At 45.0% G+C, this 13704-nt stretch overlaps 2 protein-coding genes across 2 annotated transcripts in view; one reads left to right on the top strand and one right to left on the bottom strand.

The window, feature by feature from the left end:
• The window catches only part of LOC124413700 (facilitated trehalose transporter Tret1-2 homolog), a 58883-nt gene extending 45908 nt beyond the window's left edge, over nt 1–12975 (bottom strand). Inside the window, exon 1 of the mRNA XM_046894466.1 lies at nt 12912–12975. Within this exon, the coding sequence (XP_046750422.1) occupies nt 12912–12935 (24 nt within the window). The 5' untranslated portion in view covers nt 12936–12975. The remainder of the gene's footprint in view (nt 1–12911) is intronic.
• The window catches only part of LOC124413711 (mediator of RNA polymerase II transcription subunit 20), an 86110-nt gene that overhangs the window by 51293 nt on the left and 21113 nt on the right, over nt 1–13704 (top strand). The window lies entirely within an intron of this gene.

Raw genomic sequence — 13704 nt, 5'->3', positions numbered from 1 at the left:
GCTTGAAGAATCTGTATAAACGGTGTGTCGTCGTTAAACGTTTTTAAAGAATTTTCTTTCCTTGCGATAATTCGCGACGTAATTATTGTGACAATTTTGTCATAACTCGTCAGTTTCACAACTATTGAAACAGAGAGTCTTAGTCTCTCTTTCTCTCTCTTTCTCTACTGAAACACCGATCGGCGGATCAAATTTAGGTGGCTTCCCTCGACTTACGGCGTTTAATTATTCTTCTAGCTTCTTCCTACGCGATAATTCTCTTTTATATATTTATATATTAGACGTACCGAACTTTCTTATTAACTCTCAATCTTCGCCTTTCGTAATCGGACAACCACCTGCTCGGTGTTTTAAAACCTCTAAATAAATAATACGTATATATGCAACATTCCCCCGCCATGTTTAAAATTCATTGATTAAATTCGTTCGCGTTCATTCACTGGTCGATCCTTGTTTAAAGTAGCCGGGAAAACTTTTGGAGCCTTTGAGTGAAACAAATTGGTCGCGAGTAGCCGTGGAAGAAATCGATCGTACAGTCGTGATGACGGAATTTTATAGGTTGGTACCTACGCGTATAGCGATGATGGTCGGACATTGTTCGATACGTGTTGAGAGTTTATCCCGCCCTGGAAGGGAAACGTTTTAAAGGATCAAGCCTCGCGCCTCGACTCCGGCATATCTCGCTGTCGCACGCTCGCCGTTTTGAAAGGAAAATCGCGGCGAAAATTCTCACCGTAATGCATTAATTTCATCAAGCTTTTCCCGACTCACTCCGAAGCCGTCGTTCTCACCCAGCCAAACGCCAGAAAGGAACGCAAAACGTCGGTTGTCTCTCATACACTTCGAGGTTAATTGGCAGTCATAACTCGTTGCTATTGGTAAATAATAAACGCAATTGAGTATAATAAACTCGACTCAAGAAATACGATCTCAGTCGAATTTCGTCGCTGTTCCTTCCTGTATTATTTCACAACCGAGAAGTTTTTGTTCTTCCCGGCATCGGCGAAAGTTTCAAATATCATTCCACGAGTTACAAACGCTCGTGGATAAACAGAAGCGCTGATGTAACTTCACTTCGACCAACTTCCGCAGTAATTGAGAGAAATTTACAATAGATACATCAAGTTCGTATACCTAATTCAATTCCTGACGAGAACTGAGCTTCTTATCACTCCCGACGAGTTACTTTCCTTGTTCTTGCGTCTGTCTAGTTGATAATATGAGAGCTTGAGAATAAAAGTGGTGGAAGTCAGTTTGACCCAATTTTTTTGATTACTTGCAATTCCGGTCTCAGGAAAATTATATTTCATTTGTTTTGTTCCATGTCTTAACAATATTTGAATATTACTGCTACTGAGATATCAAGATTACATTGAAACCAGAACGAATCAACAAAAATCTGAATAACTTACTCCACTTGCATTCTCAACCCCTCATACGATATACAAAATATCGTTGATGCTTGTAGTTTGTAAAGGTTTGAATAAAAGTATTCGAACCGCAGTTGGCACAAGGAGGAATAAGCCGGTAAAAATTGAAAAGGAAACTCTAAATCATATCTGAAAATATCCAGCCGGCTAGGTAGCTCATTAATAAAGAGTACGGTAGTTCTTCCTTGGCGTTGCCTTAGACGATTACTATGGAACTGGCAAGGCACCAAGTCACGAACAATATACACGGTACGGGGCTCGAGGCGTGCCTCCACGTTCGCTATTCAACTAAGACTCGAGTCTTCGGGAGAAGAAACTCGTGGAAGGAGGTAGAAAGAGTTTTCGAAACGAGGGTGGGACGCGGACGGTGAAAAATGTTTCCACCGTGCCGGGTACGCTTCTCCTCTTTAGTTCATCCTCTTATTAAATATTCGCGGGAAGTTCGGCCCCCACCCCCTTATAATTCCCCGTCCGCGGGGGGCAGAGGAGGAGGGGGGGGGGAGGGGGAGGAGGCGAAACGTGACAAAAGTATTTACACGTAATTACGCCACGCGGCAGTCTTCCTCCCACCACCACGTGACTCCATTCGAAGTCTGCACGTCGCCTCCTGTTGTCTTCGGTTTTCCTACACTTTTCTTCGCCTTCTTTCTAGACCCCCTCCCCTCCCCCCTGCTTTCCACTCCTCGGGTCTTTTTACCTCACTTTTGTAAATCCGCTCAGAGATTTTTTGTGGTTTCTCTTCTTCTGTTTTGTTTTTACCACCTCGAACCCCACGGCGAAAGTTTTTCGTTTGTTTTTTTTTCACCCCGCGCCAACTTCCAACACCCTTATCATCGGCCACTCGCTATGCTGGGACTTAATTACCTCGCGGGCGTTGAAACGCCTCGGAAGATCGCGAGGCTAAAGTCAAGGAAAACGTGTACTATTTATTATCGCGATCTTTTCACTATACGCCATTAAATTTTTCTACAATATTTTCACCTTCGACAATTCGCGCATGAACATCGCACCGAACTTTGGAAGACCCTCGTTTTACGCACAGGGTGCGCGTAACGACGCGCTACAAGCCGCAAGCTTTGCCCCTTTATCGGTCCAAGTATAATCTATATATCGGTCATAATTCTCTAACCCTGGGGGTAGGTACGTAATAACCGGTGAGAATCGGCAAGGAGGTACACTTTCACGAAACATCCGACATTTTCGAAAATTCAAGAAATTCTTCACCACCCCTTTCCTCTAAATTTCGTAAAGTTACGGCGATCTCTGATTGCGAAATATTTTTATTGCAATTTAATATCCTTGACAAGAATTGTAAATAGAGGAATGGGAAAAACTGAATGAAATTATCGGAGGCTTGAAAAAATTTATGGAACGTCTCATAAAATTGGATGATTATTTAAGGCTTGCGGGGAAGAGATGAAAATAATCTTCTTTAGGCCTTGAAAATTCTCGGAGTAAATAGGCAGTCGTCTTGTGGCTGCTATGAGCAGAATGGCGCTGGATGAACATCGTGGAAACTGGTAGGAAAAGCAACGGTTTTCGTGTGAAAATCTGTTACACAGCTTATCTAACCCAGCGCTGTTTCTTGATACGGAAACGTATAAGCGAGATAATTTTCTCTTCCTTGCCTTCAGAGGTTTAGCCGGGGCACAAATTTCAGCCGGTGTTAAAGTCTGCTTTCCGCGTGGGGCTGATACAATCTTCACGGGTGTTTACCACGCGTGTGTATAATGGCTCGGTATATCCGCAAATTAGAAGTCAACGAACCGCGAGACTCGTAACGCGAAAATTTCCACGAGCATGGATAGTAAATCGATGACGATGAAATATTTTTTCACGAATCATAGGACTTTAACTTCGCTCTGGTTTTTCCGCTGCTGAAAATTTCCACCGGAAATTGAAATCAACGTATAAACGAAGAGCGACTAAAGCGTAGCACCGAATTTAACCAACGGAATAAAATAATAATAACAAACGGAACTCGATCACCGTTTTATTTAGGTCAGTTGAACGAGGTGCCGCCCCACTCGGCGAGACGCCCGCCGTTGATCAATCGATTGATTGCTATTGAAATATCGATTTGGTTATCTGTATTTAACCACCGGTTCCCCTCGGCAATGGCCTGGAAGTTGCGCCGAATCGAATCACTGACTTTCCGCTTTCTTCCCGTCTCCCCCCTTTCTCCGCGCCTTGCATCATTTCCTGCGTAAACACAGAGCGCTTGTCTCCTAACGAAATTTAAAATCAAACTTTAGTCCAAATTCCCAAACTGCCAGGGGATGATTTCTCGAAACCGTCGTTGTTCTTAACTTTCTTCATAAACTCCATCTAATCACCATCCATCCCCTCAATCATAACGAAAGATTTGTTCTCATCAAGAAAAAAAAGCAACTGATTTTCAGCTTGTATATTCGATCGAAAAACAAAAATTTTGCAACTGCACGGAAAACGGTTGTAAGTATTTAACGAAATACGTCTTCGGGCTTGGAAATGAACAATGAAATGTAGCTAAGGTGGAAGGTCACCGTTCACACGAAGTTCCGGGGTAAGAAGGGGTTGCACCCCCGTATAAACCAGGCCATGAATCTGTTTAAGTACTTTCTCCCCAGGAGGGGGGAGGGGGGTGTCTTTCCCCGACGTAACAGGAAAGCCCGCATCTCGGTCGGTCAAAGTTTCTTTAAGGTGAGTTAAACTCCGGTCGAGTAAAACTGGACCTGAACTCAGGCCGTAAGGACCAGACGTGCAGGATGCAGGACGCAGTTATGCGAGGAAAGGGACAAGTACTTCTCGGATGGTCGGTGAATGTGATCCAAGTTTGGAACGTGGGGCAGGATAGAGAGTCCCGGTTCGTGCTACCCTGCAGGACCTCACCGCGAGTCCTTCCGACCTTCGGCTGAGTTCGATCGATCTACTCCTCCGTCGGGGAATTGCTGCCACATTCGGCATGAAAAGTTCGGAAACTCGGGACTCTGCACACAAATATATCTAGACGTGAAAAATGCGATCCTTTATCTTTTCGTATATCCGCGTGCCTAACGCCCTCAGACGTCACACCCGAATATCTCATCTTCAGTCTCCCATCAAGATACCGTAAGGACGAGAGGATAAATGAAAATCGACGGAGTAGGAGACTCGATGTTCTTTCGCTTTCCTGTCGAATAAATTTTTAAATGGGAATTACTCTCGATGCCTCCATTGTTCGTGTCGGATGCTCTTTGATCTCTACCGACGAATATTCCTCGATCATCTTTGAGCGTCACTGGGCCATTGGTGGCGGCAGGAAGCCAAGGTAAGAAGTTCCACCCTCCCATACATATATGAGCCATGGACTCAGGAAATTGTCCCATAAATCAAAATTTCCGATGCCGACCGGTGTGCCTTCGAGTTTCGAATACCCCGAGGCTTCCTTCTCTAACCGTAACTCCATCTTTCTGAAATTTTATGCTCTCGTATACCGGTTCTCTCACTCCGTATCGACGGCATATGTACACCGGCTAAAAAGCGCCGAAGAATTACGGCCGAAAACAAAGTACCAGTTTCTTTCAACCCTGGATCTTGGCTCTTGAGATAAAGCCGTCATCTTGTGCGATAGCCGACGTTGCTCGGTATAAACACTTCGATCGTGCTAATTAATTGAAGAACAAATTTTGTCTGCCTAACTTGAATAGCTCCTAATCACACTTTTGAAAGTCAGGTGTAAATTTCTGACGATAAGTTGTTTGCCTGCACTCGAAGTCGCGTCAAGTTAACGTCAGGCACTTGAAGTCTGGTGTAGGTACTCTCATCGCGGAACGGTAAGTAAACACCTCGTAGAATTTCTCTTCGTTTAAATACTCTCCCTGTCTACCACGAAGAGTCATTTTCCGATCAATCACTCGTCGGTTTTCTAACCAACTCAGTGTCAGTCATTCCATTTCTGACCCAAACCAGGTCTATTCTCCTTCCCCGGCCCCTTGGTGCCTGACCAAACTTCATCTCACCTTGCAGCTTAGACCTTTTCCTCCTTGTCTCGCCTCCGTTTGTGCCCCCCTTCTTCCCCCTCAAGTCACGTTGTTCCACTGACCGCACACTCCAGCGAGTTAATGCATTTAGTTAGGTGCTAGAGGGTCGGAGCCTCGCCGAGGATGGGGTCAGCACGCAATCTTGAACTTTGTTATAATGCTGTTATATGTACCTTTTATGAAAGATGAAGTCCTATGTAACCCACGTTCCGTGTCACCCCTGGATCAGTAATATGCATAAACGGATTGTCCCACTAACTTGTAAGGGTTAAGTTTACCACCGCCCTTGTTGTCGTTGCCCTCGTAATTGTCATTCGTGTTTCACCGACGTTGTTATTACTAGCCACTCTATAGCGTTTTAAACTTTCATCGTTACAACATCATTTCTAATCTACAGAATATGCAGTGAACTACAGGAATAAAGGAGCGCGTCATCGAACCATTGGAATTGCATCACTTGCGACTTGACCCATTAACGATATTCGTCTTTTCTTGATGCACGTGAGGGTTCCTGGAAGGTGGGGGAGCACCGCAAAGGGTTACCGCTAGGCGATGAAGGGGGTCGTCAACGTCGTCGTCGTCGTAGGAGAGAACCGTGCTCAGAAACGCTCTCTCAACGCTGACTGGCTAATACTTTGAAGTTTTCCCGTTCCTCGAGCCGCGGTAAATTGTTAAGTAAGCACTTTGCGCTCAGCTCGTCAAGCCTAAAGTTAAGAATATAACCGTGTTTTTCTGCAAACTTGCTAAAGCTCCTGCACTTTTTTTATTAGCGTTTTTGATCACGAGGCTCGTGATTAGCAGGCTTATCGCGATAGCCCGGATATACTTTCGTTAAGCTTCTTGTCTTCGCCTTATATTTCGTGGTTCAAAGAAACGGACTCTTCTCATCCCACCGCTGGCACTAATTCAACTGTCATGACTGCAAATCTGTATTTCAAAACTCCGTGCATTGGAAATTCGAGCCTTCATGGATCACGTTGTTGAACTATGCAGTTAATTGCCGACAGCTTAAAAGTTCGCACAAACAATTCTCACTCAAACTACACACCTCACGAATTTATATGCGATACAGTTTCATTCGATGAATTTCACTCTCCCCTATAGCTCGACAATTTTGCAGTTGAATGGCTCAATCAATATGAGAATTGTATCACCATTTTCATAGAAGTTTAGATATACCTCTGAACCGTCGAGGCTTTTTCTGCAATTTTTACAGAGCTGGACCGAAAAAGAAATTCTTGTTTTGTTACGAAGTTTGGTGTTCGGTGGGAATAATTGACTCCATACACCACGTCACAGCAATATGGTAGGTACGTACGTGTAGTTACTCAGATAAACAGCTGATGACATAAAAGTTGAGTTGATACGAGTAAAAAGTTGACAAATGTCGCAGAGAAGTTTACTGATCCCTCGTCGAAGCTCTACGAGGAGATTGTTCGTGGTAACAACGTTAATCGGCTGTCACTTGTTTGTCAATACGGTTTGTATTAACGAGATCATTTCTCAAACGCAAGTTTTCTAACGAAGGTGTAATCTCGAAGTCGTAAATCCGTTATCGTTATACACGAGCGTTCGGAATATCGAACTTCTTTCGGTTTCCCGTTGCGTGATCCAGACTGCCACACGGACCGCAATAACCAGCTAACATAAGTTATCTTATTTTCCCGTTCAATGACCGCGAGTACAGCTCAGAAGTCATTGATAGAAATTCTACGCCGTTGCGATCAGCCGGTTCAAAGGCAGCAGGGTTAATTATTTTTTCCAGGGGTTTGAAGTACGAAATGGTACTGTCTAATTTATGGGCATCCCCTTGAAAGAAGAACGGGCAGCGCCTGCTTCAGACGGCCACCACCGCAGCTGAGCTGGGTGATGTTTTAGCGCCGGCACTTAAGGGTGAAGGATTGGGGCGAAGGGAGGAGGTTTGGGGCGGAATCATTGACCTTCCGATCCGCAAGCGGCCGCCGGCTGGAGGCTTGGGTCGGCGGCCATTAAATTCATTTATATTCATCAGATTAGCGTTAACTTTAGATTAAATTAGTTTCGAACCTGCGGGTTTTCGCGTTTGAATATATATTTCTCTCGCCTCCGGACAGATTCCCCAAGTCTGTTGCCTCAACTTGTGGCCACTGGCCATTGGCCACTTGCGCAACCGCCTGAATAATTACACGGAAGTCCTCACGTCCGGTTATTCCGACGACACATTCCACCGCGACTTCTCTACACCAGACAAACTGGCGTCCTTAGTTCCTCGCGGGTACCCTGGTCCATGAAACTGGTTGAACCATCGCCTCCAGGCCCGAAATCAAGTTTCGGAAAAACGATTCGATGCTTGCGGTGCACCTGTGCTCTCGTCGAAAAAAAAGGTTGGGAGAAAGTAGGCATTTATTCTAATTTCATGGGACAATCTAACGGCGGTTCTCAGTTCATTGAACGAAAATCACTGAATTAGACTCAGTGCTTTAAACCTTGTCGAGGTCATTGGAACTTGGATTCTCTCGATCAAAACTGCATATAAATTATTGACATATGTTCGAACACTCGACGCTAAGCAGGACATTTTTAATGTAAGACGTTTCGTAATTGGAACTGAAACAGGAACAAATATATCAAAAAAATGTATAATTGATTCGTCCGATTTCAACATTGAAAACCAACTGCAGCTTAATATCTTCGGAGGTTCACTTCAAGGGTCTTCGCGATTGAATGATCACAAATACTACTGTCTTCAAGAACTAATATGCTCTTGTTGTTCTTATCCCACATTCCCACCCAAAAATGCGCGCGAAACTTTGTAAATAATGAACCTGCATGGACGAAAGGAAAACGGAATATCAGTCAGCTATTCTCTTTCCTCCGATGTAAGCGCTGCCCTGTTACCGGTAGTTACAAACCTCAAACGTATAACGAAGAAGACTGCGATATGGCGGTTCTAATTGTAAGTGCACTTCAGGCGGGGTGATGCATCGAAGCATAGAGAACAGCAGGCCGCTGCTGAGGGCTGAAGGAGGCGACCCATCGTCCTCCGAGTTCCCTCCGGGTTGGTCGGAGGAGCAGTCGCGGTGGGTCGATCCGTATCTGGGTCGCGGGTTTTGGCAGTAGACCCGCACGACTCGGTTTTTCCTCTCCTCGCCCCGCCTCGCCCCCTTTTTGCCCCGTTGTACTGAGTTTTTTCATTTTTTCATTTTTCATTCTCTTTTTTAATCTCTTTCGTGGCTTAGCGGGGTGGATCTCTCGTTGGTGCTTTTTGCGCTCCACCTCTGCACACGCCTCGGCGCAATGCCGAGCTTTTGGTTCTCGTACGAGTTAAATACTCGCCAACATGTTACCGAGTAATTTACTCCTAATGCGCTGCACACCGACCGGCATTACGGATTACAGAGGGTGAGGGGTTCTTCATCAGCGGATAAATCTGATCTGATGATGACAAACTTTCCTTGCGGTGGTATTTTGTTAAGTAGGATCAGCCGTGGGAATGAGACGCCCCATTGGACAAGCCCCAGCTGCAGACTACGCTCGGGATCTGGATATGGCCATAAGCATTCCTGGCCAGTTTCCTCCTCTGTAATAACTGTTCCTCTTATAATCCACTGCCGGATTTCGTCAGATGGTGTGCTTGACGTTTATTAATCGTACCGTTGCGTTGTTGTACAAACTGCCTGCCAACCACCGCCTCCAGGGCGTTGACGCGTGTTTTCCTTTGTTCCTTGCAGCCACCTTGTTTTCTTCAAGACACTGGCTTCCTCAAACCTTCGATTCAAATCTGAACCAAATATTATTGATCGCTCGCCACTTTACCTCCCCAACTGCATTATAGATACTTGTTATGAAATGATCTATGACAGAAGGCACGGATGTCGTGCATCTTGGTGAGATTTTCATCTGGACTAAAAGTTCAACGGAAAATTAACTCGATGATTAACAACTCTTCACGCTCAGAGATAAACCCGAGTGATACGATATTTTAGTCAATTACTCTTGATGCTCGGAGCACTTTCTGTCTGATCCTATCAATTCTTGGCCAAGGACTCTCTTCTTTAGACCATCGTTACAAACGATGTGCGACACCTGCAGTCGTTCTATTTAAATACACTTCTTGCTTTGTCAAAGTTTTTATCCTTCCAACCTATTTAAAGTGGTTATACGACAGTCACTTTATCATAAACTTTTTACAAGTTTAAACAGTCTTCTGGACATGATAAAATAGCTTGAACCCCGAAATATTTTATTTCTTGTCTACAGGTTTGATCCGTGTCACGAATTTCGTAGACTTCGCTACGGTTCGCGATCTTTGATCACGTACGATATGAATTTGAACTTGTTCGTTCGTTTGAGACACGTTCGGCGCTCCTTGGGTGGAGCCAACTTTCTAATATTTTTTTACGTGCCATCTGGTCCTGGGTGGATCAGGTGGCGGGTGAATTAAGCCGTTATATACATATGTGTGTGTGTGTGTGTGTATAGAAAAGTTGTTGGCAACGATTCCCGGGATAGAAATTGAGGGAATGTACGGTGAGAGAGGACGATTGGCGCTTCCGGACTGCCGCAAACTAATTTGTACAAATTTTTTCTTTGTCTGACACGCACAAAGCCACTAACCCTTTTATGTACGATGCAATGTTATCATAAACCAGCGTGGAATATCGCCGGCCAAACAGCCTGCCAGTTGGTTTGGCCGCGGGTGGCGGGTTCATGTTTTATTTTTCCCGCACCACCCGAATTTCAAATTTACCCGAACGGGCTTTCCGTTTAACGTCGGTTTTACGCTGGTTTTACGCCGCGGAATACAGACGTATTACCTGCCGCCTGCTCGCCAGGGCTTATAGTATTTTACGACGAGGTGGTAGCTCGCTGAAGGAGATTTTTCCATTTTTCCTTGCCTTTTTCACTGCCTTGTTCGATCGCGTGGAAAACTTGAAAACTAGGTAAAACCTCGTGACGATTTTACAACCCTACGGGGCGTAAAACGGAAGGATCATGTGTACCATCGGGTTTCATCGTACATGGTTTTTTCTCACTCTCTCTTTCTCTCTCTCTCTCTCATGTTTCACAAACTATAAAGTTTGAAACATGACAAAGACAATCGATACGCTGTACCGTGCAACACACTTGAAACAGTAAAAATTTCCAAAAAATAAAAAATCTACCCGGATTCACCGAACTTTCGCCGCGGGTTCATCTTTCTTGAATAAGTTTGCGCGGGAGTGTCCACTACAACGTTTCGTCGCTCCAACTCTCGACCCGGACCTGCGACAACTGGCACTAAATTTGTTAAATATATCCTCTTACTCGCGGTTTATTTAGAAGCGCAAAAGCGCGGCAGCGATTTATCACAGTACATAATGAATCGTTATTCGAAACACTTGCGTGTTGCTAATTTGTGGCTAGGAATTAGACAGAGGCGCCTGTTCTCGGAAAGTAGACATCTTAGTTTATGTCCCAGCGCAGGTTATTGTCGCTTTGATCGGTGCCTCGTGTGCAAAGATGAAAATATCAAGAAGCGCATGTACTATTTATCATCGCTGGGTGGTGCTTAAAAGCAACCTCGAAAAGTTCAACGTATAATCGAATGCGTTGTAGTTTCGGCAATTTTTTTTTCACCTCTTACGCAAAAAAAAAAGCGTCGCACGATCATAGCACACATGGATCGTAAGAAGAGAGTCTTAAAAGAAAAGTGGTGACAGCGGTGGGATCAACCACAACAATCCCCTTTCGCACCAAGATATGCTTCATAAAAATTTAACCAATCTCTTATCGGAAAACGGAGGGGAGGGACCTCCGCGATTTTCTCGACGGGGAAATCTCCGGGGACCTTAACAGAGGCGATTCCCGAACGATGACTCGACGCAAGTCCCGTCAGGGCCTCTTTAACTACTCGTCGAGGTGTGCAGTGGAAGGAAGCAGCGAGGAAAGAAGACAGACGGGCAGCTGGAGGCCACGAGGGCTCTGGAACCAGGGTCGCCTCCGGTCGATATCTTCTACAACCACGAGGAAGAGGTCGTGCCTCGCAGGCGTCGCAGCGTCGCGACGCTCTCCGGCTAATCGGGAACACTCCTCAAGGGATTGTGCCCACTGGTCGAGCCGCGTTTCGCTCTTTGATACACCTGCCTTATTATTCGTTCGTCATAAAGCGGCGACGCCGAAGCTTTGCTACTTCGCGCTGAAAGCTTTTTCAACAACTCGTCGACTGCCTAATCGAGGACGACGATATCGATTGGCTCTTGCGGTTGGCAGACGGAGTCGGTTAAAGCGACCTTCTCTTACGATGATCAAAGGATTTCGCGTCATACTGCTCTGCCATTTTTTGGAACCGTCAATCGATTCTCCCCGAGGAGCTATTTGGTTTTTCAAATCGAAGAACCACCCTGTTTGAAACGATTATAGAGAAATCGGTTGAAAATTGTTTGAAATCGTTTAAAACTCGGGGATAAATCATTCAGAATTTTACCGAGAATCGCTTGGAATTACCTGAAATTCTTCAAAATTGCATGAAATTGTTATTGTAATTATTGAAATTTTGCCATCACTTGTCACCTAACTCGTAAGGGAGTAGCCACTTGCTTTTCCCCCACTGCAGATTGGCCTTGAGCAGTGTTTCGGCAGTTTTTAGCTGCGAAAATTACCGCGAAGAAGCTGAGGAATTTTGTCGAGAGTCTGGAATTCAGAGCGGGAAATTACCATATTTTTCATTAATGTCCCAGGTGTTGCGACAAAGTGTTTCTCCTCTCCAGGCTGCCGCTCGAGGCTGGACTTCGCTTAGTGCTGTTATTTATGTTACGAGTGGTCAGGCAAGCTATTGGGCAATTAACTGTACGAAGAATCACGTTCTCACACGAGATTCGCCAGTATTTTACGATCTGAGACGCCTTAGGTATGTTGTTGAGTTTCATAACAGCTGCAGGAGATGAAAACCTATTTGTAAAGTAAAAAATTTCTCCCCTTCCCAACGAATCACGGCTTGTTACAACGTTGCAGAAACAAACCCTTGGTTACAGGAATGGAATGTGAATAAACGGTGAAGCCGTAACATATTGCTACGTCATAAAAGCGGACTGCCTATGCCGGATATGTTCCAAGTTCCGCTTGCGCAGCACGCGGCGAAATGGATATCGTCCATAGATACAATGTCATAACTGCTATGTACGTACATACATACATACGTACAAGCATTCCTCTCCTGAATATTCTCCATCGATTTCGCCGAGTTTTCAACCCCCTTCGCAGCATCCGATCCAAACAGTTTCCGAAGACGCTTATAACCGATAGTCCCAACTACACCGTGCAACCAATAAGTCTCGCAACTTTGGGGGCCCCTGCTTTTCTCCCTAATTAATCGTATAACTGCCCCCAAGGAAATACATGGGCCGGGAAACGCGGGACGAAGCAGATGAGTTATCGCTGCAGCCAAACTCGACCGGATCCAATGGGTCTCTAATGGATATGTTCGCTAGTTATTTCAGGAGACCGCGGAAATTATACTTACGTAATACTGATGGTGAAGTGACATGTCTTTAGATCTTTCTCTCTCTCTCCCCCCGGTTTCCCCTTTTCACCCCGTAAGGACGTCTAGGCTTCTCTTCTTCTTCTTCTTCTTCTTCTTCTTCTTCTTCTTCCTCCCTTTTTATCTTCTCTCGCTCGCTTCTCTTCACAACTCGCTTATAAAGGACACTCGCATGATTGCATACATCGCCTATCCACGCTTAAGCCAGGAATACTTGTACGTATGCTGCACATCTGCACCTGGTTACGTAACACGTGCTGTTTTCTTTCTTCTAGTCAGCGCACAGCAACTGCTTTCCTCTTCTCTCCGCTGTTTATTTTCTCCCGCATGTAGATTCCTCGATTCGGTGCATCGGCGGTACTCGAACACCTCATATCTGTTGGTTCACACGTGGATTCTTGATTCGAAACGTCGATTTTTACGCTCTCTCTGTCTTTTTCTCGATCGTTATCTGTATAACAGAATGGTCTGCATACTTTGATTACATCAGACCACATGGAGTTCCGTTATCGTCAATTCGCGCCGATGTCGCGAATCGGTTTCCTTCTTGTTGAACGGGTAAGTTCCTTGCTTTGATTGCAAGTAATCCTGCCTTATCGCTTAGTGTCAAAGTCGCCGTTTCTCCTTCCTGCGATATGACCCGCTCGTTAGTTACTCGTAACTTGACGTAGTCACATATCCATCGACAATGGAATCGTTGAACAGTTAAACCATAAAATCTTTCATCCGATAATAAATCGCGAATGTGTGTATTATCGTATCCTATATTCTTTTC

Source organism: Diprion similis, chromosome 2 (assembly GCF_021155765.1).
Source record: "Diprion similis isolate iyDipSimi1 chromosome 2, iyDipSimi1.1, whole genome shotgun sequence".
Lineage (NCBI taxonomy): Eukaryota > Metazoa > Arthropoda > Insecta > Hymenoptera > Diprionidae > Diprion > Diprion similis.
This window is presented reverse-complemented; position numbering and strand designations above follow the sequence as displayed.